General features: G+C 45.0%; 3 protein-coding genes across 4 annotated transcripts in view; 1 reads left to right on the top strand and 2 right to left on the bottom strand.

Moving 5' to 3' along the window:
- The window catches only part of FKBP1B (FKBP prolyl isomerase 1B), a 44,221-nt gene extending 37,495 nt beyond the window's left edge, over positions 1–6,726 (top strand). For both annotated transcript variants that reach the window (XM_059468338.1, XM_059468339.1), the window contains 2 exons: positions 3,348–3,460; positions 6,014–6,726. In XM_059468338.1, coding sequence (XP_059324321.1) covers positions 3,348–3,460; positions 6,014–6,142 — 242 coding nt within the window. In that variant the 3' untranslated portion in view covers positions 6,143–6,726. The remainder of the gene's footprint in view (positions 1–3,347; positions 3,461–6,013) is intronic.
- Positions 6,727–11,097: 4,371 nt separating this feature from the next.
- Positions 11,098–15,309, bottom strand: SF3B6 (splicing factor 3b subunit 6). Its single transcript, XM_059468432.1, has 4 exons — positions 15,110–15,309; positions 14,773–14,891; positions 12,808–12,946; positions 11,098–12,301 (listed from the first exon to the last, which is right to left on the bottom strand). The coding sequence occupies exons 1-4, from the start codon at positions 15,137–15,139 to the stop codon at positions 12,212–12,214; spliced, it is 378 nt and encodes a 125-aa protein (XP_059324415.1). The 5' UTR covers positions 15,140–15,309; the 3' UTR covers positions 11,098–12,211.
- Positions 15,310–15,459: 150 nt separating this feature from the next.
- Positions 15,460–21,474, bottom strand: TP53I3 (tumor protein p53 inducible protein 3). Its single transcript, XM_059468431.1, has 7 exons — positions 21,454–21,474; positions 20,549–20,664; positions 20,212–20,354; positions 19,306–19,573; positions 17,469–17,681; positions 16,539–16,735; positions 15,460–15,789 (listed from the first exon to the last, which is right to left on the bottom strand). Exons 3-7 carry the CDS (start codon positions 20,347–20,349, stop codon positions 15,583–15,585), a joined length of 1,023 nt encoding a protein of 340 aa, XP_059324414.1. The 5' UTR covers positions 20,350–20,354; positions 20,549–20,664; positions 21,454–21,474; the 3' UTR covers positions 15,460–15,582.
- Positions 21,475–24,959: the final 3,485 nt, after the last annotated feature.

The following is a 24,959-nucleotide window of genomic DNA, read 5'->3' as shown; positions in this document are numbered from 1 at the left end:
GAATCTGAGATAAAAAAGATCTAAAGTTCACATCTAAATCCGCATCGGAACTTCTTCAGGGCACATGGAGCCTCTGACTCATTTCCAGACTGGATGTGCATTTAAAGGGCACTCACACAAAAACTGACCCTCCTGCCAGAGCTTTAGTGAATATAGACAACATTTGACTCTGCATTCCAGTTTGTCTTCCAAAAGCAATAAGATGATGGCACAGGAAGTTACATTTGTGAATCCATAACCTCATGAATTTTCAGTTGTTGCTGAAAATAGGATGTTGCTGTAAATATAGAAAAGCCTGATTTCGTCTACAAGGTCTAACACATCTTCTGTGGGCATTTTCTAGTGAAATGAATTAGTTTTTAAATGGTGTATCAAACTAGCAAGCTCATGGGAAGATGGAAATGTTGCTTTAAAGGGGAAACATTGTCCAGGAGCTGTTGTCAGAATCTCTGAAGATTTAATTCTGATTCTGTCGCTGGTTTGATGTGGGGTATTTGTAAACCATCAGAACTTTTAGCTAAGAGTTTTAATAGGATTTAATTACAAAATGAGATGAATGCATAATAAAGTGTTGTGGAACTTTGCATCTGAATCTGAACTTTCAGATTGAGGCTATTTTGTAATAAATATCTTCTTTACCTCCTTGGGCTAATGTGAAGAGTAATTAATGTTTGGGTACTTTGAACATGCAAGCTGTAATGACAATACTAAGTTTTAATATTAAAATTATTAAATATTGGGATTCTGTAGTAGTCTCCTTCCATTTCATAGAATCATAAGGTTTTATGATGTGTTTAAAAATAAAAGTGCTCTGAGGAAGGACTGTCACTTAAATTTAAGATCAAATACTTCAAAAAGGATTATATTATATGCCTGAGAGTTCCCCGTGAGCTGCTTCTCCCTCCCTGCCCTCCCTCAGTACAGGCTGAATTTCTATATTATAAATGAATCCATCTTAATCTGTAGCTTGTTCGGGAGCTGCTGTGGCTTCCCAGCCTGCCTGGAGGGGTTTGTGGCTATCCCTGAGCTGATACATTGCACAGTATATGGGAATTTCCCCCTGTATTGGTGAGGCCATTCCTTGAGTTCTATGTCCAATTCTGGCCCCTCAGTTTGGGAAGGACATGGAGGGGCTGGAGTGAGTCCAGAGAAGGGCAGTGGTGCTGGGGAGGGGTCTTGAGGGTAAATCCTATGAGGAGTGGCTGAGGGAGCTGGGAGTGCTCGGTCTGGAGAAAGGGAGGCTCAGCAGGAGCTCATCACTCCCTACAACTCCCTGACAGGAGGGTGCAGCCAGTGGGGGTCAGGCTCTGCTCCCAGGGAACAGGGGACAGAACAAGAGAAAACGGCCTCAGACTCTGCCAGGACAGGTTTAGGTTGGACATTAGGAGAAATTTCTTCTCAGAAAGGGTAATTAGCCACTGGAATGAGCTGCCCAGGGAGGTGGTGGAGTCACCTGGATGTGGTACTCAGTGCCATGTTCTGTTTGACAAGGTGGCATTGAGTCAAAGGTTGGACTCAGTGATCTCAGTGATCTCAGAGGTCTTGTCCAACCTCACTGATTCTGTGGTTCTGTGATTCCATGCACTTGCATGAGAGCACACATACAGCACTTCATTATTTGACTGTGAAAAACTAAAGGATTATGTCAGGCACTAATGGTTATGAAACATTCCTTATGGGCAGGTTACTCCACAATTTTCTTTCTAAAGCCTTGAGCACATGCACAGGTGTGTCTGAAAGACCAACTTGGACAAATGTTGGACTTGGCTAATGGCTAATGTGCCTTAATGTGGCATTTGATTTTAATATTGATGTAAAATATCTGGACAGAGAACCCCACTGGAATAATCAAACACTGTGTGCTCATAACTGCAAGTCAAGAACTCCATTGCCACTGATTTAACTACTAATGAATTTGGAGACATCTGTGTCTGAGCTGTTGTTTGGACTGTCCTTTATTCATTGCACAGAAACAGGCACTGCTGGGATGTGATTCATTATGTCCTAATGTACATCCCTAGATTTGGTTAGATGAATTGCTCCCTGAAAGTACATTTTTCTCTGACTTGATTATCTATTTTCTCTGAGTAATTAGCTCAGAAGTAGCTGGCTACATCTTAGAAGCCTAAAAGTTGGCAAAATGAATCCTACCTTTTTAGTCTCTGTTTTTCATTCTGGCACATCTCTTCATATTTACCTTTGATTCGTAGTACAGACTTTTTAAACAAGCAAAATATGCCTCCTTGTTATTGGATAATATTTGATGGTTTTCACCGAAAAATAAAATTTGTGCATCAAGCTGATCTGTTAATATAACTGCTTTAATGGAAAGAAACTAGTAAGAATGTATGTTTGATACTGAATCTTAAAGACACTTTTTCTCAGCATTTTCTTTCAAAGCTGGACTTGTTAATGTTCTTTGCAACAAAAGTCTTTCTCAGATGAATTAACTTCTCTTTGTGCAACCCCTTGCATAGAAAAGTCATGGTGTATGCCTACAACACTGACTCTACAGCACTACAAAGAAAGGATTGATTCTAATATATAAATATCAGCCTAACCCTGCAATATCCAGAGTAAAGCATTTTGAGTGCCAGGTACTTCTAAATTGAAAGCTACTGTAATCAGCCACAATTTGAAAAGAGAAGGAGAATAGCTGATCATGTAGGTTTGTCCAATTGCTGAGGAATCTGGGCCTGTGTTCAAAACCCATGGATTGAAGCAGTGCCCATGCAAAGGAACAAGTCACGTCTTCTGGGACTGTCTCTGAATGAAAACATGAAAAACAAGGGTAGTAGAACATTTATATAAATGTCTCTGCTGCTTTCATATTTGTGACTGCAGAGTCTCTTCTGTTCTCTCTGTATGAGGAGAGCTGCTGTTGTCACGTTTTGTAGAGGTTTTGCACACATGGTGTGGGATGGCTCTGTTTGTGTAACACACGTTATTAGGGGCAGCCCTGGATCAGGCACCTGCCTTGGGATTCTCTCTTCTGCTGCCTCCCACTTGTTCCTTGCCTGCCTTTATCCACTTAGGCAGAGAGCTCCACTGTGCAAACGACAGCTCTTCTGTATGTCTGTGCAATGTTTGGTGCAACATGGGTCATAACCTATTGCATTGAGAACAGTAAAAATAATTTCTGTTTTAGAGTCTAAATTACAGGAAGGCAAAGGTAACAATATGGTGCCACTGCAGTTGCGTCTCCTGCCTTTTGAATGAGGCTTTAAAGTAAAAATGGAAATGAGCAGCTGATGTGACCAAGGCATTAATTTTTCACTCCTTCCCTCTCCTCCAGCACTTAAATTTAGATGTATCTCAGACTGAAACCATGTGTCTTGTTTTGGCAGGAATGCTACAGAATGGAAAGAAGTTTGATTCCTCCAGAGACAGAAACAAGCCTTTCAGGTTCAAGATTGGCAGGCAAGAAGTCATTAAAGGATTTGAAGAAGGTGTTACACAGGTACTAATAAATTGTTCTGTCTGAACCTGGAGCTGGCTGAAGGGTGTGTGAGCTCAGCAGTGTCCAGGGCAGTGGTAACAAGACCAAGTGGAAATCACAGTGAAGGATATGAAGTGTTTTTGTGAAAGCATGGTGCATTTGAGCACAGTATTTCCTGTAGTTTCCATCCATCCATCCATCCATCCATCCATCCATCCATCCATCCATCCATGGCTATCCCCTGCTCATGAGCCTTTCCCCATGGTATGCATTTGGGAGGGGAGAGGTGAAGTCCCCTCCCCAGGTGCCATGTAAGCTCTGTCCCTCTCCCATGGGCAGCTCCACAAACAGCAGTGGCTTCTAAAACATTGAGGTGGCAGCTTTTTATGGAGTGATGTCTATTCAGCTACTCCATAGAAGCCCAAGCTGCCCTTTCTGATGACATCCATGACCCAGCTACAGGTTCTGACCCTGACTGGATAAGGTACCAAACTGCACTGGTACGTTTTTACTACTTCAGACTCCCAGCTACAAAGCATTCACTGACCAGCCCTGTGCTGAGAGAAAGAAAACTGCCCTCCACTGATTGCAGTTTGAGTACCAGCACAGTAAAAGCCCCAAATTACAATTCACTGCCAGGGCTTGCTTTTTGTGCAGTGCTCTGAGGTCCCCCCACACACGAGGAGTGTGATCAGGCTGCTCAAGGGCACGAGTGAATGAGATCAGAGTTCAAATTCCTCCTGACTTCGCATTTCAGGATCCAAGAGCTCAGTGTAGGAGGCAACTGTTCAAATACTCTTACAGGAACAACTTTAACAGGAACAAGGTCTTATGCTTAAATAGAGAGAAGGGAAGAATGCAAAATGAGAAATGATGCAACCATGCTTTGCCAGAGAGGGGTGGAAGAGACAAGGGTTTCCAGCCCTGTGGAGAAAGCAGTGCAAGCATCCCTCACTCTCCAGCCAGAGAAGTCCATTTGAGGAATCCTAGACTGTGAAAAATACCATCTTCCTCTGAAGGATTTGAGTTGGACTGTTGATTATTTGCTTTGCAGAAAGACCTAAGAAAGCTCAGGACTGCAGAGCTGTAGGAAGCAGAAGCCAGTGCAGATAAAGCAGCATCAACAAGTGCTGGGAGAATCAAGTAATCCCTTCCTTGACTGTTCTCACTCCCCAGCTCTTGTCCCTTAGAAAATAAGTGGCCGAGAGCCATGCCAGGAGCCCGTGTGGCCACAGGCTGCCCTCCTGCTCCTCCTAGTGGATCGCTGACACAAGTCGAGCTCGTGGCTGTCTCCTTCCAGCCCAGGTTTGAGGGATTTGGGGAGTGTGCTGGACAGAGTCTCTTGGAACAAGGCAGGTCCCTGTGTCCTGCTCACAGATTTCACAAACCTTGGTGTAATGACTGTCAGGTGTCAGCAGGGTCTGTCTGCATTTCTCTGCTCAGCTTCTCGAAGTTCAAGTTTGCCTCAAACCTAAAACCCCAGGCATGACCTACCAGCTGCCTGCTTTGCAGGGACACATCCAAGCACTGGACAGCCAGCCCCATGCAAAATCTCTGTGGGGACCAGGGGAGGCCATCAGCTTGGACATCCTCAGCCCCATGCCATGAGTACTCCTTAAATGTGGGAAAGTTCATATCCCCATTTTTCTTCTACCCAAAGTAATTGACTCTCTAGCTTTGTATATTTAATAGAACCTGAAAATATTCTCAACCAAGAGGTATCACATCATCTGTAGTCCAGTGATGTGCCCAATCTTGGGAGAGAGGTCTGAGTTAAAATCACTGCTTCAAATCAGGGGACATTTCTTGGCCAGTGAATATTCCATCATCAGTGTATGATGAATGGACAGCAGTTTGAAAATGTTCCAAAATACTCAGTTAGAAGATAACTCCACATCTCAGTGAGCAGTTCCCTTCAGAGCCAGCCTGGAGTGAGGGAAATCAGCATTCCTGCCCATCCAGGTACAAGGGCTCGGTGCCTGGATAAGTAGCATAAGTGAGATCTCTGCCCTGAGGCTTGTACTGAGTTTAGGGAAATAAGTGCTGAACCTGGCTGTGTTGAGCACTGATCTCTCATGAACAGAGAGCTCTGAGGGCCTTTCCCAGTGCCTGCTGATGGTGTTCCTTGTACCCTGTGCTCCACAGGAGGAGCTCAGACCTCCTGCAGCCTGCCCTGGTATAGGCAGGATGGACCAAGCATTGTGTTAAAAAGACTTTGTGTCACTTCCAGGCTGGTTCTGGCAGTTTAAATAACTGCTGTGAGAGTGCAGATCATTGAGGAGGCCCATGCCCATGTCTGAGCTCTTTGTGGCAGCTTCAGCTTGAAGTGAAACCACTTGGACTCAGAATCGTAGAGTGGCTTGGGTTGGAAGGGACCTTAAAGATCTTCCCCTTCCAAACCTCAGACTCAATAAACTTAAAGGTCTTTTCCAAAAAACCAATTCTATGAATCTGGTGATCCCAACACCTCTTGATTCTGTAAATCTGCCAGGTAATGATTTTTTTTGTTTTCCTCCTAATTCTGTTTTTTTTTGTGTGTGTTCTCTTTTCCTTTCTCCAATGTCCAAAACACAGATGAGCTTAGGACAAAGAGCAAAGTTGACCTGCACACCTGAGATGGCCTATGGAGCCACAGGCCACCCTGGGGTCATACCTCCCAATGCCACACTCCTCTTTGATGTGGAGCTTCTCAGGTTAGAGTGAACCTTCCCGAGGGAGTTGGCTGGAGACATCTGTTAATAACCACCCGTTCCTTCCCGCCTTGCCAGCAGCGGGAGGAATCTTCTTCACTGGAACCCCAACCTTCCCTGCTCAAGCTGTCCTGTCAGTAGCGCCTGGCTCTTGGTTTCCTATGCCTTCCTTCTCTTTTCTAACTTGGTGGTGTCTGTATTTGCCTTTTATTAGAAGCTTTGCTCTGAGGAAAAATGTCTCCCGGTGTAACATTTCCGAGTTGTACATTTTATTGGATTTGCATGTACGAAGAATTCACGGTGATGACTGAAAATATATATAAATATAAATATAAATATATATATATATATATATTCCTTATTGAAAAAACCACTGCCTTACTGTACACTTAAACCAAGAAAAAATAACCACAAAAGGTGCTCAAAAGAAAAAAATCCAATGTACACCTTGTACATGAACGGGCATTAGCCAAACAGAGTTACCTGCGCTGCCACTTTTCTCAACTTGTACGTTCTGCTTGCTGCTGTTTAAAAAAAACACTGTCTCATTTAAGAGTTATAAGTATATATATAAAACAATAAAATCTTGATACTTTACCATTTCTCATCCTGTTTTTCTCTTCTGTCTACTGGGATGCTCTTTACTGTACAAGAAGTTCTTCAATCATCAACCCATTTTTTGTTAATTATTTCTCTTATATGAAATACATGTAGCTCCATGAACTGCTCCTATTAGAGATGGCCCAGTGGAAGATCTCTGTGGGACCAGAGGTACCAGGGACATGCAAGTAAGGGGTGCTGGGACAATTTTCCTGACTCACCATTTCCCCTGTCTCTATGGCCCCTCAAGTCTGGCCAGAATTTGGCTGCTGAAGAGATGGAAAGTGCTGCTTGTCAAAGACATGCAGTGCTGGTCTAATTATGTGCCTTTACAACAGCAGAACTAGTGTAATGTTTTCTACTGGAGCTGAGCAAGGCTAGAAAAGAGCAGGATTATGTGCATCCACCTTTCAAAAGAAATCCGAGCTGTGGGATGATGTGGCCACTGAACATTCTGGGGTTTTTAGGCTGTAGCAGCTGCTGCTGTTTACAAAGCCTGCAAACTGACCTTGTGCACTGGGCCTCTGGCACTTGAGACTCTGCAATATTTATTTCATTTGCTGCTTATATGAATTCATGAAATGCTGGTTTCTCCTCTGGAGGCAGGAAAATGTGTTGGCTGTTAGTTACCTGGATTTGGGAGCAGGACCTGATCAGCAAGGCTTTCTCTGTGCTGTTATTTTGCCTTGTCTGATTTCTTTCCATTAGGCTCATTTTTCCTCTTTGCTGTAGAAAACCAGGGTCATGATGTTACTTTTATTTAACTTGACTGTAAACTATTTGCATGGTTTTCTACTAACAGATGTTTTGATGGTCATATTTCAAACAGTTGTGCTGTTTCTGTATCCGTGTAAGGAGAACACTCCCAGCATGAGCAGTCAGACAGCAAAGCTACAGACATGCCCCCAGGTGACACCTCCTGGAGCTGAAGAGAGAATGAGCCAGAAAAGCAAGACTGGTGATCTGGCCAGGGTCCATGGCTTGTGGTCTTCTATCTCCAGGTGTTCATTTTACCCACAGAGCTGCATTTATTTCAGCTTGTTAATTAATAAACCCATAAATCCATATCTTATGGATTTTTATACACTAAGTGGAGTAAATCTTTTTCTCATTCTGCTTTCCATAAAGAAATGAAGGGATTTGCAGAATCCTTTTCTTGTTGGAAATCTCAGGTCACTGCAGCAGCTGGGTAAGACCTCCACCAATAGTTCTTTTATTTAGGGCATGCTAATTTCCTGTTAAAAATTCGTGATTGGATCTGTCAAGATCTGATGTCCACCAGCTTTCCCAAATAATTTGAAAAGGTCCTGCTCTCCTTTGCCACTGCCCTGGCCTCTGTTGCTGGCCTTCCTTTCATCACTGGGTCACAGATTGCACTTCCCAAAGTCTTGGTTAAAGGTGGTACGGCTCTGTTGTGCCTGTCAAACACAGTTTCATTCAGCACATTGGTCTAAGCTGCTCCTATCAATGGCTCAGTTTAAGTTAATTGCTTATTAAAAAAATGAAAAAAACCCAAAGTGTGATAGAATCACGGAATGGTTTGGGTTGGAAGGGACCTTAAAGATAAATTTGTTCCAGCCTCCTGCCATGGGCTGGAACATTAAACCAGGTCATTCAAAGCCCCATCCAGCCTGGCCTTGAACACTCCCAGGGATGAACACCCCCAGTCTTTGTGGGGAACCTTTGCCAGTGTCTCACCACCCCTCACAGTAAAGAATGTTTTTCCTAATCTATGATCTAACCCTGCTTTCTGCTAGTTTGAAGCCATTCCCCCTTGTCCTGTCACTCCATGTCCTTGTAAATAGTCTCTGCATCTTTCTTGACAGCTGTCTTCAGGTACTGGAAGGCCACAGTTAGGCCACCCCAAAGCTTCTCTTTCCCAGGCTGAACAATCCCAATTCTCTCAGCCTTTCCTCATGGGAGAGTGCTCCATCCCTCTGATCATCCTGGTGTCCCTCCTCTGGACTTGCTCCAACAGGTGCACATCCTCCCTGTGCTGGGACCCCAGAGCTGGATGCAGCAGGTGGGGTCTCACCAGAGACCAGCACCTGCTTTGGGGCCCTTCCTGAATGTCCCAACAGGGAATGGCAATGCCAGGGGTTGTGTGAGTGACCCTGGAATGGCCTCATGCTCCCTCCATCCCCTCTTGGCCTTGCTGTTTGGGAGCTTCTGCTGCATCTGAGCAATGGGCAGCGCACGGCTCTGCCCCTCTGCTCCTGTGGGTTTCTCACCAGGAAACCCAGGACGTTTCTGCTGGGCTCTGAGAGCTGATCATACTTGATCTTATCTCTTCTGTCTGCAGAGCTGTCACTGTGCCCTTCCCTCCTGCCCTCCCAGCACAAACCAGCCATTACCCACTCTGTAAAATCCTTATTACAGCTGGCTGATGAAGCTCTCCCTCATCGCCTCCTGTCTGCAGAGACCTTGGTTGGAAACAGGGACAATTACATTTTTCATGCCAATTTCATTAAAAAGAAAAAATCTGAAAGGAAAACTAATTGTGCTTTGTGATACTTAGGGAAATTAAGTCTTCAAGGAAATGTAATCTTCAGCTCTTTATTCGACTGCGAATGCGTTAATTTATTTAATTGTATCATCGATCAACACAGCACATATAATTATTACCTCTATATAATAGAATGGAAAAAATTTACTGTCATTGCCTGTGTAATCAGATATACTCTTGTTACTAATTTCTAAGCAGTTTCAATGGGAAAAAAATGACCTTCGAGTCATAATTTCATGCCCTACTTCCTGAAAAATTAAATGGGAAGCGAGAACACACAAAACCAGCACAGATGCAGAGTGCAAGCCTGGTAACATCTGCTTTATTTGCTGCCCCTCTGCCATTCATGAGCTGAACTCATTTCCCTGTTCTTTGATATCACATTTCAAACAAAATATTGAGTAGATCTCATCAAAACAGTCCTCTGGGCATTCCATTTCCATTCCCTCTGTCTTGCAGGTACAAATTATTATTTCATTTTACATGTGCAGGGACATTGAAAGCCCTGAACAGGCACTGAAGAAAAACTATGAAATGGAATATTTAATGAAAGGCGGCAGCTGAGCTCTCAGAGAAATCAAAAGCTGCTGATCTTGAGGATTCATTGAAGGAATTTTTATTAATCTTATTACCCTAAAGAATTGCTTTTTATATATGTTTTTCAAACAGCATCAAATCCTCATCAAAACAGACACTGCAGTGCAAGCACCATGCTCTCTGCTATTGACAGAAGCAATGTGGTATTTGCATATGATTTAAAACAAGGCTGCCAGGATGCAGCACCATTATTGGCACTCTGGTATTTATTATCAGTGCTCATTATTTATTAGAACCATAAATCCAGCATGGCAACAAGCACCTCCAGTTCTCATTCAGCAAGGAGCCTTCCCAATGCCCAACAGTTGGTGTAAATGATTTCAGTTATCCAAGTGTCTGGTACATGGATGTGTACGTATATACATGACTCATATAAATATATATATTTATATATATATAAGATACATATTTGGGGGCAGAGCAGTTTGTAACCCTTGAAAAGCTATGGATGCTCATGCAGAAGCAAATCCCCCAGGAGGATTTAATTCATTTAAAGATTTTTAATGCAACCTGGTTCTTGCCTGAGAGCTCTTGGTTTGTGTTAATCTGATGGGCAGCATCTGGAATCCAGGCTGGCCATGGAGGGACTGCTCACCTAACCCAGCTTCTGGGCTCCAGGTGTCCCCGCGCCTGCTCCTGACCTCAGCCAGGGTTACTGCAGCCTGCAAAGCTTCTTGCTGCAAAAACAGCATCAGTTTCAAGGGACAGATGCAGATTTGGGGGAATTGTGCACTAAGCATGGCCCTGGCTCACATCCCTGTGCCTGTGTGCAGGGGATGGCAGGGCAGGTCTGTTCCAGTGTGCTCCAGGGTCAGGCACAGGATAGGACTCCAAGCATCCACCCAAAGCTGAAATCACACCTCAGCCATGGTGGCTGCTTTCCCCCTGAGCTGGCTTGGAGCTCTCTCTTCATAAGCCATTACTGATTTATTAATTTGTAATAGCTTATTTGAGGAATGAAGAAAATAGGACCACTTAGTGCAAAATCATGAGTGTTTAGTTTCTCATTGGTTCCAGCTAGTAAATGTGAGTATCGCTGTGAGCCCCTCCCAGCTGCCAAAGGAGGTGCTCAGCACAGGGCAGTGCCAGGGATCTCCTCCAGGTGAGACGGGCATTGTTCCCACAGCTGGGCATCCCCCTGTCACACACAGGGACATCCCTGTACCTACAGATGGCTGTGCTACATCTCCTGCCTGCATCAAACACTCAGGTAATGAATGATTCCCATCTAACAGCACAGGTTACAGGCAGGAGTACAGCCTTGATGAAAAAAAGCAAAATATGCATTTATTTTTTCACCAAATGGACACAGCATTGTTCCCGAAGTGACAGATTCCAACAAAAAAGTAATTTCAGAAAATGGAAGCATTCCTCTATTTCAGTACATTTCAGTACATTTCAGTACAATGCACTGAAAAACAAAACTGGGTTACAAATTCCAGGCAAAGTATATTGTTATCTGCCCTGGTTCTGCACTGGCTGGAAGCTGTCTGGTCAGGGAGTAGAACATCACATCCATGCAAATAAATCTTCCCAAGGCAGAATACTACCCACATTCACACAACTTCCAGCTGGTTCAGAACACAGAGGTTATTCTTTCTCACTTCCAAAAGATACTGGCTATGCACAGCCTGGATCACACTCATTTTAACACAAAGGACATGAGTACTGAAAAAAGAGCCAAAAAAAAGTAAATTTGTCTTCCTTCACCACATGCTACACCTGAAAATGTATGTACAGAAAATGTGTTACAATTCAACCATGCCAAGTAGAAAACAATCACACTACAGGTATCAAAATGAAAACCTTCATCTGCTGTCTCATTTTGGCCATGTGTTCTTCAATTCATACCAAATCCTCAGTCCAAACCTGGGACACAAAACAAAGCCCCCATACACTTTTTTTTTTTGGTAGTGTGAGAGCTGGGCTGTTTCACTGCAGCTGATCAGAGCTGGTACCATCACTGGGAACAAGGTACTTGGTGCCCTCTTATCAGCTGGGTCCTTTTGAAAGCCCTTCATCTTCTACAGTTCGTGAAAGAAACTTTGTAACAAACACGGGCTTGGGCTTGCTTCATTCAAACACAGAACCTGCTCAGTCCCTTCTTGAAAGCTCTTGCTAGAAGCAGGACATTGCAGCCTTTACCAGGTCACCCTCAGCACAGGGAAGCCATGTGGCCTTGGGGGATTTAATCTTAGAGCAGATTTCCCTGTGTTCTAAATTTATTTAATCCTAATCTGAAGATATAAAAACTCATATTGCAGCTTATCAAATTCAAAAGAGAAAAAAAAATTACACTTCGTTAAGAACTCCTATGTTTAGGCCAGGAATTCGACGACAGGGCTTGAAAACAGTTTTCCAAAAAGGAAAAGGATCAGTTTATTTTGGTGGGTCTGTGTTAATTCCATATTTTTCCTTGAGAAGCTTAAGCTGTTCTTCTTTCTTCTTTGTGTCCATCTTTTGGAATGCCTGTAATAAGGAAAATAAAATATGTAAGAAAAAAAAAAAAAAACTCTCATCTCATGACAAGTTATTTGCCAGTATCTGCAACAAGCACCACTGTGAACTCCATCACCATCACACACACAGAGCACTGTTTGATTCTTGTCATTGGAGAATGCCACAGGGCCTGGATGTCATCAATGACAGGGAAGAGAGAGAACTGGAGACCTTTTAGCCATAAACAAGATCTCCCCTCCTGCTGCAGCTGTGCAACTGTGGGGCCTCTGCACCCTCTTCTCCAGAGTACACTCCCCACAAACATCTTTTTCCCACCCTTTGTCCAAAGGTACTTTTTTTGCACACAACCCACTGAGTAAATATGAAACTCTGACCATGTATCCCGTTCACTCCCTCTAACAGTTTGGATTCTGTTTCTCAAAAACACCCAAGCAGCTGCCTTTACAAAGTGACGCTGGAGTTGTTTCTTTGTGGCAGCTCTGCTCAGGTGAGCTCCCCAGCCCAGGTGCCCGTACCCTGTTGGCATTGTAGTAGAGCACCACGAGGTATCTGTTGCACACGTTGAACCCCGACAGGTGGTCACAGGCGTTCTTGGCATCAAAGATGTCCTCGTACACCACGTAAGCTGTTCCTCTGGTCTCAGGGGTATTCCCACTGCTCAGCAGGGCAGCATCAATCAAATAAAACCAACAAGAAATAGTTTATTTATTTCACAGTGACTGAGATTAGATGAACCAATGCAACGTCACTAAAAAAAAATTTGTTATTTTTTCTAGGTGTTGAACTACATGCCTGCTTTCCACACCAAACAGTTCAGAGCCAGAGACAACAGCAAAATGTGCTGTATTCTGCTCCATAAGGGAAAGGCACCTGTCCACAACAACTGGGCTTATGAAGGGCTGCAATGCTGTGTCTGGAAGCAATTTAAATTTTTATTATAGCAATTAGCTTTTATTTAGTATTACAAGGCTTGGCAGTCAGTCAGTGGCTGTCTGGATCAGATGTGTCCCTAGGATGGAAAGGGCTCCTGGCATATCACAAAGTGAATTTAAGAGGCAGAACAGCCCTGCTGGTGCAAGCCCACTGCTGAGGCACAGCCATCACCCACAGGAGCACCAATTCCATGTCCTTTTCCTGAGGGATAGGACACAGGTCTGGGCACACAACAGTAACGAGCCCAGAGGGGCTGCAGAGATCCCAAAGGTCTCAGCTAACAGGCAGTGACAGAGACTGCAGAGTCAGAACAACCTCCCTAAGATGCTTCTGAGAACTCCCAAGGACAAATGGTATCACAAATATCACACTGGGGTCTATGCAAAGGTGAGGACCAGAATGGGATAAACTCTGCACAAAGGACAAAAACCTTTACAGAGGAGCTTTGTTCGGATTTCTGTGGGAAAATCCATGAATGAGTAGCTCTGAACAAACTGCTGGGTGCACACACCAGAGCATCACCCCAATGGAGAGCCCCTGATCTGCCCTAATTGTGTCCCACTATCATGCTGTTCCAGCCCACATGTTTGCAGAAAACTTAAGTAAGTACTGGCTCTCCTTTATGCTCATTAGCAGAGTTCCACCTATTTAGCCAGGCAGTGTTTACACTGCCCCTTGTTCCCTCAGCCACTTCTCCAGTCACATCCACTGCCCTCCCTTGCCCAAGAAGGGTCTGTCTGGTGTCACATCCCAGTGTGACACCAGCAGCACGTGTTCCTCTGTGTCCTTTGCTTACTGAGAGCAACTCTGTAAAACTCACTTTACACAACAATCATTCAAACAAGTCATCCAGAGAAGCTGTGGATGCTCCATCCCTAGAAATGTTCAAGGCCAGCCAGCTTGGATGGGGCTCGGAGCACCTGGGCAGGTGGAAGGTGTCCCTGCCCCCTGCAGGGGGTTGGAATAAAATGTTCTTTAAGGTCCCTTCCAACACAAACCCTCCTATGATGATCAAAGCTCAGGTCCTCAGCATTTGAACTAACCAGGAGAAGAACATCAGAGTGGCTGCAGACTTGTACAACCTCCACACATTTCAGAACCAAAGGCACAGTCACACCTCCCCTGCCCAGACATGGCATGGCCCGAGGACATCCTGTCTCTGCCGCAGAGCTTGCTGCTGTATTTGCTTCTAGTGAACAGATCCAGCAACAGCAACATCCCTGTTCTCCCACTGGTTAGCAGACACTCATAAAACAGGAAAACTGTTTGTGCTCAGCTTCTGCCTTTTCTATTTTCACCCCAAATCAAGGCAAAACTTTAGTTGTATTTGAAACTTAATTAAGCACACAAGACTGTCATATTTTATCAACCTCCCAGGGTTCATTTAAAATTTAAGTTCATTCTCTGCACCTCCCAGCAGAATCATTCTCTAACAAATGCATGTGTTAAGAGCACCATCACATCCCCTCTGGCACTCGGGGTGTGCTCCAGGGCATTGAAACCCGCTGTGAAACGCTTCACGGTCCAAAGGAACTGGAAACACTCACACTCTGATCTGCCGGATGGGCCCGTACTTCCCAAAAATGTCGTACATCTCCTCGGCCGTGATTTTGTACGGCAGGTTCCTGATGTACAGGATCCGGTTAACCTCCGGAGGGAGCCGGATCTGATGGGGAAAAGACAAACGGCGTGTTAGGCCCAAGGCACGTACTGCAAAGCTTAAACCCAGCAGCCTAGGGGCGAAATAATGGAATCACCGGGGCTGGAAGGGGCCTTAAATACCCCCCAGTCCCACCCCCGTGCCGCGTTCCCCTCAGAGCAGCGGGGTGCCCGGAGCCCAGCCCGGCAGGGACGGGACAGGGCAGGGCAGGGCAGCGCACTCACGTTGGCTCGTTTGGCTGCTTGCATCGCCATGTCGGCGGGCGGTGAGTGGGGGCCGCGGCCTGGGACAAAAACACCGGCGGGGACCGAGCCCGGAGCGGGGACACCGGCGGGGACCGGGAGCGACGCGCGGCACACCCGGGTCTATCCCAGCAGGCACCGCGCGCTGCCCTCACGGAACCGGATCTATCCCGGCGTGCACCGCGCGGGAAGCGGCAGCGCCCACGTTCCCGGGCCCGCCCCGTGCTCAAGCCCCGCCCCTCCAGGGCGGCCCGACCCCGCCCCCCAGCCCCTCAGGCCCGGCCCCGCAGGTTCTATCCACGGTGCCAGAATTGCGACATGAACCTCTTTAATAAACGCTTCCTCCTTATCCTTTCCCCCTCCTTATCCTTTCACCCACGTGAATCGGTCCCGGTGTGGAGCAGACGCGGCGGGATGGCCGCAGTGCGGCCCCCGCAGTGACTGTCCCAGAGCAGCTACTGCGGCGGCCCCTTCTTGCCGCAAACGGGAATTTCGATGACGATTTTGCCGACGTTCCTGTTCTCCTCCATAACCCTGTGTGCCTCAGCGATGGCGTGCAGGGGGTAAACGCTGTCAACGAGGGGCTGCAGCCGCGGGGAAGCCTCTCCGGAAAAATGGGGCAGCACCTCCTCTGTGAAGGCTTTCACCAGGCGCTCCTTGTACTGCGGAATAAACACCTGCAAGGTTATTTCCAGCCCCTTCACTCACCGAGGTGTCTCAGAGCACGGCGTATAAAATATACACAGCCCTCAAGGAGACACCCTCTGACATTCTCGCAGTGAGATAAAAACACCTGACAGGTCTAAATTACAAACAAGAAGGAAGCTTTTAGATTTATTACATCTTAATCGAATGAAATTCCCCAAAGCAAATGGTGTGGGCTCCGTGCAGAACTATTTAAATCAAATTGATAAAGGTCTTGTAAATATTCAGTCTTAAACCATGCACAGAATCCACCTCTCAGGGCTCTGCACTGTGGGTCTTTTACTGTGACATCTGAGAATATTGCACATAAAATGAGTTTTCATTGGTAACTGGGCATCCAAATGGCCTTGGTTTCTACTTTGAAGTGACCTAATAGAGATTTTTATTTTCCCCTCCTCAGACTTGATCAAGTTGCCTGATCACTGGAGTTTTATTTCTTCTAGGGCCAAATATCTAAATTATGGTATTCATGAAGCACATTAAGAAGTCCTGGGTGTCGTTCCTCTCATTCAGGGAGGAATTTGATAAAAATAGAAAAAAAAACATTACAACTTAATTTTGTGACATTTTCCAAAGTATGTGGTAACAGTTCAAGGTGGGGCTTTTTTGACAAGAATGTGTTTAACACTGGTTTTAAAAGAAAGCTCTCAAAACTATCATAAATTTTAAGATCAAACTGCATACACTGCTGATAGCCACTACTTGCCTCCTTGTCTCGGGACCGTAACAGGCTTGTGTGGATGCTGGCTCTTTTGGAAATCAGCCTTGCCAGCAAATCCCCATGGACTTCACCTCCACTCAGCAGTCCATAAATGATCCACCGGCCATCAGTGCTCAGACAGTTGAGATTCTTCTCCCAGTATGAGGCCCCAACACAATCTAAAATAATATCTACTCCAGAACCTCAGGTAGAAACAGAAGAGATTTCAGCAATGAAGTCCAAGCTGCATTAAAGGCAGGACAATTTCAAGCATGACTAAAACCTTGTTATTTATAGGTACAGAATTGGCCCTACAATTCTTATTTAAATCTTTCCACTAAAATTAAGAATTGGCACAGTGATTTGTAAGGAATTATGGAATCAGGCACAAAAAAAGAATCATCAGTTACCCATGAGCAAACTCAGGCATAAACCACCCCAAATGCTTAGAAAAGCTACATTTTTCTAACAGTTTAAGAATGAAGAGGCACTGTCAGAGGTTGCCCAGAGAAGCTGTAGGTGCCCCATCCCTGGAAATGTTCAAGGCAGGTTGGATGGGGCTCAGAGCAAGCTGGGGTGTCCCTGCCCATGGCAGGGGGTTGGAATGGGATGCTTTTTAAAGTCCTTTCCAACCCAGGCCATGCTATGCTTCTGTGATGACTCAAACCCCAAAATGTGAGGATTTGGTCCCACAGTTCCTTTGGGAGGCAGCAATAACGTGGCACAATATTTATGTCCCAAATGAACACAGCCAAAGAGAGCCCATGCAGAAAACAGCACAGTTAAACTAAGGAAATGCCCGTTCTGGGCTGAGCAGAATATCAGGTCGTGCTTCCAGGGTCACTACTGTCTGCTCCCTCACCAAGTGACAGCTGAAACTGAGTTTGTGTCCACATATTGGGAGGTTCATTTGCACTTTTACAGAGAGGTTTTTACCTTGGGTGAACTCCAAGACCTTTTCACTGAAGTCTTCATTCTTGTAGTTGAACCCTGCAGCCGCTCCAGCGTTTGCTGTTGCTTCCAGTTTCTCCTGAGTTCCTGCTGTCACAATGGGAATGGCCTTGGCCAGTCTCACCAGCTGAATGGCTGCCATGCCAACCCCGCTGGCTCCAGCGTGGATCAACACTCTCTCACCCTCCTGAACTTTACCTGGAGAAAAGTGGGCAGAAGGAAAGTGGTCACCCTTTGGGCATCACCTTTGAATTAAAATATGAACAATCTGGAAGATAGGAAAGAGGAGGTTGAAAGAGTTGTCCTTGACTGGACTTTGGACAATTGGACATCTTTGTAGCCTTCACAAGAGAGAAATCCAGAAGCAGCAGAGGTTGCAGTGTGCTGACAGGATGTCATTTTCCCAGCCTCAGGGGAAGGGCTTTGCCTTGGCTGTGTGCATCTGTGACCAAGATGCTTAAGTGAGGGCAGCCTTTTTATATCATCAGTAGAAAACACACTTGGAGGATGTTCATACTGAGAAATCAGGCACTCAGCAATGGAGAAATACCAGAAATGCTGGGTGACATTAAAGACCAGTCCTACCAATCATTTTACCATCTATTGGTTGCATTAATTTGTGTTTCACTGCTTGCTTCTGTAAGTGAGGCACCAAGTAGCCTCCCACTGATCCCCAGGAGACAACACTGCTTGAAGCAAGTCTGCAGAGAAGTTATGTTTGGAACTTTTTGTTCCTTATTGGATCTTTCAGATGCTACTGCCGAAGAGTGTAGAAGAAGGATATTTCTCACAGGAGGAAAACTTTGGCAGGTTTATTACCTCGGCAGCGTATTTTTAAAATGAAGAGTGTAGGCTTCTGTCTATTTTAAATCAGCTCAGAGTGGATTTTACCTACAAATAATATCTCTGGTAAACAAAGATACAAGATGTTGCCTACTGTAGATTCACAAGAACATAGTGATAAAGTTCTTGGTACAGTCATGCATGCAGTGAAGCCAAATCCTTAGAAGTAAGATGTGTTTTTAGGTGTCTTGATAAGGTGGGAATAATTTCAGGGTTTAGGCTTAATGGAATTTAGGCAAAATAGAGGAGAGCATCTTTAGCAGAAATACGAAGAAAAGTTTCAATAAAATATCCACAAGAATGCAGAAGTAAGCATAGTTGCCTAATAAGTAACTAACCAATAGTGAACTTGCCTTTGCAATATGTATGAAATTCATTAACACCGATATAAAGATGTGTACCTATCAATAAAGTTTGAAATTTACTGATCACTCATATTGCATGCCGCATTTCTCCCGCCACTCCCAACACATAGTGATAAAGTTCTTGGTATGGTCATGCATGCAGTGAAGCCAAATCCTTAGAAGTAAGATGTGTTTTTAGGTGTCTTGAAAAGGTGGGAATAATTTCAGGGTTTAGGGAATAATTTCAGGGTTTAGGCCTAATGGAATTTAGGCTTAATGGAAGGTGTCCCTGTGCATGGCAAGGGAGTAGAACTAGATCACCTAGTTCCTTTTCAACCCAAACGATTCAATGGTTCAAACTGAGAAATACAGATGAAAATAAATTGGCCATCTTTCCATATCCTTCCTTGTAAATATGTAACCAGCATGGTAGGTTGGCACTGGGGAGAGGTGGTCAAGATTCAAGGATTTGTGTCTGGCATACTGGATTCTGACCCACAAGAATAAAGTGACAGAGAAAAGGTCCTTTGAAGGCAAACAACATTCAAATGGAGGAAACAAGGAGAGGATTTTGTGACAGAAAAGAAGATGAGCTGTTTTGGTAGGTGGGATAAATGGGCAAATGCACCTCTCACCTACAAAATGGAGCAGCTGAAATGCTGTTAGCCAGGCTTCAGGAATGGCTGCAGCCTGGATAAAAGTCATGTCTTTGGGGATTGGCATCAGGAGGCCTTCGGGCACTGTCACGAATTGTGCCTGGCCGCCCCCGGGGAGCAGAGCCATCACTGCATCGCCGATCCTCCAGCGGCCCGAGCAGCCGGGACCCAGCCCAGCCACGCTCCCAGCTGCTTCCAGGCCCAAAATGTCACTTGCTCCTTTGGGGGGAGGGTACTTCCCTCTCCTCTAAAATAAAAACAAATAAAAAGAGAAGGCAAGGAAGGAAAAACCACCAATGAATGTTTTATTCACATGTCTCCAGCCTAAATTCCTATTTGTTTAATCCTGATTTTGCCCTGCGCATATGTTGCAGTAATTTGAGGATCTTCAAACTGGGAACATTTTGCTTCCTAAGTGTTATTCTTCCTAAGTCTTACTCTTAAAATAAGAATAAATTGAAATATTTGTGAGTTACCTCTCTCCAGGCTAATCCCTTCTGGTCTCCATGGCTTGCAGCTCAAACTAATAATTTGAATGTGAATTTGAATAAATTTTCTCCCACTGAAAGTATGCTATTGGAACATTTCCTTTTCATCTCAAATGCCCAGAAAAGGGTCTGAGATCTAGAAAGACCAGAGCTTTGGTTTTACATGTTTTTGTTGAAAGGCAGCTTTCCACGCCAGCCCAGCACTGCATTATCTCAGATAAAAACATTTATCTGCTGAATCAACAAACATCTCTTCTTTCAGCCCTATGAATTGTCCCATCCAAATGCTCACCAGCTTCAAACTCTTTTAGCTCATCAGATCTGTCAGGACTTCACAGAAGGGCTTGAAAAATCTGTTTTGTTTTTAGATCCATAAATCTGCTTAACCTACACATACCTGGAGTAAATCAGCCCTATTCAGAGCACTGGCAGAGACCTTCACAAGAACTTCTCCTTCTCCTGGATTTGGTTTCATCACTTCTTTCATATAGAGATTTTCTGGGCCTCCTGGGCAATCAAAGTAGGCTGCAAACATTTTCTCTAAAAAAACCAAACAAAACCAAACGGAAAAAAAATTGCACTAATGCAGGCATGTGCAGTGGAAAAATCTCAGGTAAGAAAGGTAACAAATAGCTTTAAAATTCCTATTTATTTCCCTTGCCTCAGGAGGTGATTGCTGTCTGCCTGATTTGCTGTGGTACAGGCTCTCACTGCTGCAGGAGTCTTTCAGGTACCTCCTCAGATGCTGCTCCTGGGATCCTTTTGGCACCAGCAGATGGGCTGAGCTGTCAAGCCTTCTCCTGCTTGGTAAAACCAAGTGAGGAACAGTCTTCTCTCTGCTCCCTGGGCCCTGGGTGGAAGGAGATGAGAAGCAGAGGCAATCACAAGGGGAACAGCTGTTAGCTCCTGAGAGCTGGTACTGCACTGAGTGCAGCACAGGATGGGCTGCAGGCCAGAGCCTCTTCAAGTGAGCAGCACTGTGTTACAGACCACCATACCCTCTGTAAAAATCACTGATTTCTGCACAGGAAAAGCTCAGTGCACACCTAACTACTTGTGGTAACACTGCAAATGCAGAATGATAATCAGCCTGAAACCCCAGGGATGTCAGTCCCCACAGGGTGGTGCTCTATGGCTATTTTATGGTGAATAAGCACTTCCAATTATTTGTATAAAATGCTATTTAAAGGCTTTTATTTCTGAGGCTGGCTGTCTAGTCATTGTTATTAACCATTTAATCCAGTCCCAGAAAATTTGCCTGTATCAGCAAAAAAATTCAGTGGAAAGCTCACCTGATGCCACGCCATAACAATTGTTTCTGCAGCCTTAACTGGGTCCAAATTTAGTCAGTTAAGATATGAAAGAAGCTCTTGTCCCTCTTTCATCTGAATTCATTAACCTGCTTTTTTAGAAATTATTGTCTTTTTTCCTAGAAGCAGGCACACAAAAATGTTTTAAAAACCCCAAAAAACAAAACAAAACCAAAAAAACCAAGAGGATCTGAATATTTACATTACTCTGAAACGCACAGAAAACCGCAGAAACTGAGATACAAGTTTCCAACAATTTCAAGCTCTCAGATCTGCCAGCAGTGGCTGAAACCGACAATTTTAAGAAGCTCTGTGGCTCCCGAGCTCACCTGCTTCCCGTAAGGAAGGACGGACAGTCTGTGCCCCGGAACAAGCCCAGCCTGTCCTCCGGAGCAGAGTCCGATCCCAGTTCCTGCTGGCACTCAGCACTCCCCTGCAGGCCAAGGCGAGGAACAGGGCGAGGCTGTTCTACTTTGGAGAGACAGATACGAGTCAGAAATACGAGCACGGCTCCCCACTGTTGCTGCGAACGACCTGGATTGTTCCATGGCTTGGCACAGAAATCTGCTTTCCCGCTTGGCCTTGCGGCAGAGATGGGCCGCTGCCCCAGCGCACCGGGTAGCTCGGCCTGCTGCCCGTGGCTGTGCCAGTGAGTGTGATGGGGTGTGGTCCAGCTGTGCAAGTGCTGTCACTTCAGAATTCTGTGTCTCAGACTCGAATTGCTGCTCTGGCACTGAGGGTGTGGGAGCTGTGCCAGCCCCGATGCCATGAACGCGCTGGGGAGGCTGCCCTGGGCTCTGCCGTTCCTGGGGAACAGAGGTGTTCAGAGCTCGCTGGTTCATGCCCTTACACCCTGTGTGTTTCTACCTGAGGGTTTGGAATCAGAATCAGTACTGCTCTAAACGTCTGGTGGTATCTCCTTGAGCTTTGCAGAAGGATCAGATCACGCCTTTCTTGGTGTTCTGTTCACCAGCTCTTGAATGTTTGATCTGTCAGGAATAAAACTGACACTTCAGACTAAAAATGGTATCTCATATGTGTGGGATTTTTCTGTGGATTTTTTTTTTCCTGTAATAATGAGATTTTTGGATTCAGGCTTTTAAACTCCTCTTTGAAATGGAACAAATCTCAAACCAAGTATAGATAAAATTCATTTGTCCTCACGTGACTTGAAGAGCTAATAATTGATGTGTTTCTGAAGATGGAAAGATCATGGAGCCTGGTCTATAGTGCACACAGCCTGATTCAGTGCCAATACTGGCATTTTCCCTCCTCCACTGTCCTCAGAGGATTTTGCAATCTACTGCAGTTTAAAATAACTTTCTATTGCAGTCACTGACAATGCAAATTCACATGATAAAAATATGTTTTATTATTTTATTATTCAAGGGTGTACAGGACAGTCTGAAAATGTGTTAGTTTAGCAATTTCCTTTGTCCCTTGGGTCTGTGGCCCCTGTGTAGCTATAATGCCATTAGAGAACTTACTGTGTGTAGTGAGATTAGGAACTATGTTATCTGGAAGCAGGCTAAAATACAGCATTAGAAAGATAAAGCACAACATCTTGAACCAAATAGTGAAGACATCACTTTCAATTCCGTTAAGAAACATAGAGAGCAAATGCATAGGGTAGTCCTTTTATGAGAAGCAAGCCCACAATTGTTCTTGAAAAAACAGAAGGGAGTTCAGCAGCTGTAATGTTGTAAAGCAGCAGTTTCTCATTTAATGCTTTGAACTTCTGTACTTTATTTCTTAATGAGCACTCTTGAGGTTGATGAAGTCCAAGTTTTCTGTTGATTCAGCTACCTTTCTCTCTAAAGTAGTCTGCTATAATAACACAGGGACATAAATAAATAAAAATTTAAATCAATGATTATTAAAGTTGTGTACAGAATTGCTGTAATGGAGATGCTTTTTTTCAAGTACAAATCCCCCTTGCAGTGTACTGCACTCAAATGATGACAGTGCTGTTCCTATCTGAAAATATAAAATACCTGTACTTGTGAGGTATTATCTGCTCTAAAGAATAAACACTAAACAGAACTTCAAATAATTTTCAGAAATATCTTGTAGCATGCCAAGAAAAGTTACTTTTCTTTTTTTTCCACAAAGAAATCATCCAGGACAGCAAGAGTAAACTCCAAAAAATACCTACTGCAAAGTCTTTGCTAGGAACAGTGGCCAGTTTTGAGCAATGTGACTATTAGCAAGAACAAATAATGAGTGGATAATGTTACAGGATTTTGAAAGTGCTGGCATTTTTTGCACTTTCAGCTTTACACTTTCTGCCTTCATCCCATAGCAGGAAAAAAAAAAAAAAAAAAAAAGAAAAAAAAGAAAGCTCACATCAAATATGATATGGCTCCTGAATTTATTACTGAGCCAGCCAGGCAGACAGCGGTGCCTTTTGGATCTGCTCCAGCTTTGTGTGTAGTCCTGCTGAAAAAAATAAGATAGAGCCAGTCTGAAGTTCAATTATAGGGGAAAGCCTTGCTGTTAGAGTTAATAAATCCCATTCCCCCAGGCTCTGCACTGGGGCCAGCTCTTTTGAATGTCTTTATTGATGGTTTGGAGGAGGGGACCGAGTCCATCCTCTGTAGGTTTCCAGACAGCACCAATCGGAGTGTCGATCTGCTGGAGAGTGGGAAGGCTCTGCAGAGGGATCTGGACAGGCTGGATCCATGGGCTGAGGTCAATTGTTTGAGGTTCAACAAAGCCAAGTGCTGGGTCCTGCCCTCGGGTCACAACAACCCCTGCAGTGCCACAGGTTGGGGCAGAGTGGCTGGAAAGGTGTTCAGTGAAAAAGGACCTGGGGGTGCTGGGGACAGCAGCTGAACATGGCCCAGGTGTGCCCAGGTGGCCAAGAAGGCCAAAGGCACCTGGGCTGTGCCAGCCCTGGTGTGGCAGCAGGGCCAGGGCAGTGACTGTCTGACTGTCCCCTGTGCTGGGCACAGCTGAGGCCACCTTGAGGACTGGGCCCACTTCTGGGCCCTCAGTTCAGGAAGGACATTGAGGGGCTGGAGCATGTCCAGGGAAGGGAAAGGAGCTGGGGAAGGCTCTGGAGCACAGGTCTGAGGAGGAGCAGCTGAGGGAGCTGGGAAAGGGGCTCAGCCTGGAGAAAAGGAGGCTCAGGGGGAAGACCCTTCTCTCTCTGTACAGCTGACAGGAGGGTGAAGCCTGGTGAGGGTTGGGCTCTTCTCTCAAGTTACAAGTGATAGAACAAGATGAGATGACCTCACGTTGCATAAGTGGAGGTTCAGATTGGATTTTAGAAACAATTTCTTCACCAAAAGGGCTGTAAAACACTGGAACAGACTGCCCAGAGTCACCATCCCTGGAGGTACTTGAAAGATCTGTAAATGCGACACTGACAGATGTGGTTTAGTGCTGGGCTTATGACTGGACTCCATGACCTTCAGGTCTTTTCCAGCCATGATTCCATGGTTCTGTGATTCTGGGCACAGACAGAGCTGTCAGTGGATAGAAGAAGGGGCTTGTTTCATGTGCTGTATCAGTGATAGTAACTTGGCAGCTACAGGTGCTTTCACTGCATTGTTTCTCCAGAATTAGGCAGAAAATATTTCTATATCAACCCCTGGTACTGAATCTAGATCTGTGTTCCCAACCAGCATCCCAGTTCTGCCACAGCTTTGGGGTTATTGCATGGGCACAGCATATTCCATTCCAGTACAGGTGTCAGGGCCAGAGAATGGACCTACACCCATCTGCTTTACAGTCAGGATCACTGAGCACAAAGTGGTTAAAAAGGACTCCTTCAGAATGCCACTGAAATGGCATCTTTGTTCCAAAAAATCAAAGATGTGAAATTAGCAAT

Source organism: Ammospiza nelsoni, chromosome 3 (genome assembly GCF_027579445.1).
Source record: "Ammospiza nelsoni isolate bAmmNel1 chromosome 3, bAmmNel1.pri, whole genome shotgun sequence".
Lineage (NCBI taxonomy): Eukaryota > Metazoa > Chordata > Aves > Passeriformes > Passerellidae > Ammospiza > Ammospiza nelsoni.
The sequence above is the reverse complement of the archived record's forward strand: the minus strand, read 5'-3'. Positions and strand labels throughout refer to the sequence as shown.

What these genes read in the sequence shown, in the direction of transcription:
- SF3B6 (XM_059468432.1), bottom strand. Translation starts at nt 15,139, where the DNA reads ATGGCGATGCAAGCAGCCAAACGAGCCAAC. An exon ending in AAGCAGCCAAACGAGCCAAC is followed by an intron (nt 14,892 to 15,109) that starts GTGAGTGCGCTG and finishes TTTCCCCATCAG; the next exon opens with ATCCGGCTCCCTCCGGAGGT. An exon ending in CCCATCCGGCAGATCAGAGT is followed by an intron (nt 12,947 to 14,772) that starts GTGAGTGTTTCC and finishes CCTGCTGAGCAG; the next exon opens with TGGGAATACCCCTGAGACCA.
- TP53I3 (XM_059468431.1), bottom strand. Translation starts at nt 20,349, where the DNA reads ATGTTTGCAGCCTACTTTGATTGCCCAGGAGGCCCAGAAAATCTCTAT. An exon ending in ATAGGGCTGATTTACTCCAG is followed by an intron (nt 19,574 to 20,211) that starts GTATGTGTAGGT and finishes TTTTTATTTTAG; the next exon opens with AGGAGAGGGAAGTACCCTCC. An exon ending in TACGGTCCCGAGACAAGGAG is followed by an intron (nt 15,790 to 16,538) that starts GCAAGTAGTGGC and finishes TTTATTCCGCAG; the next exon opens with TACAAGGAGCGCCTGGTGAA.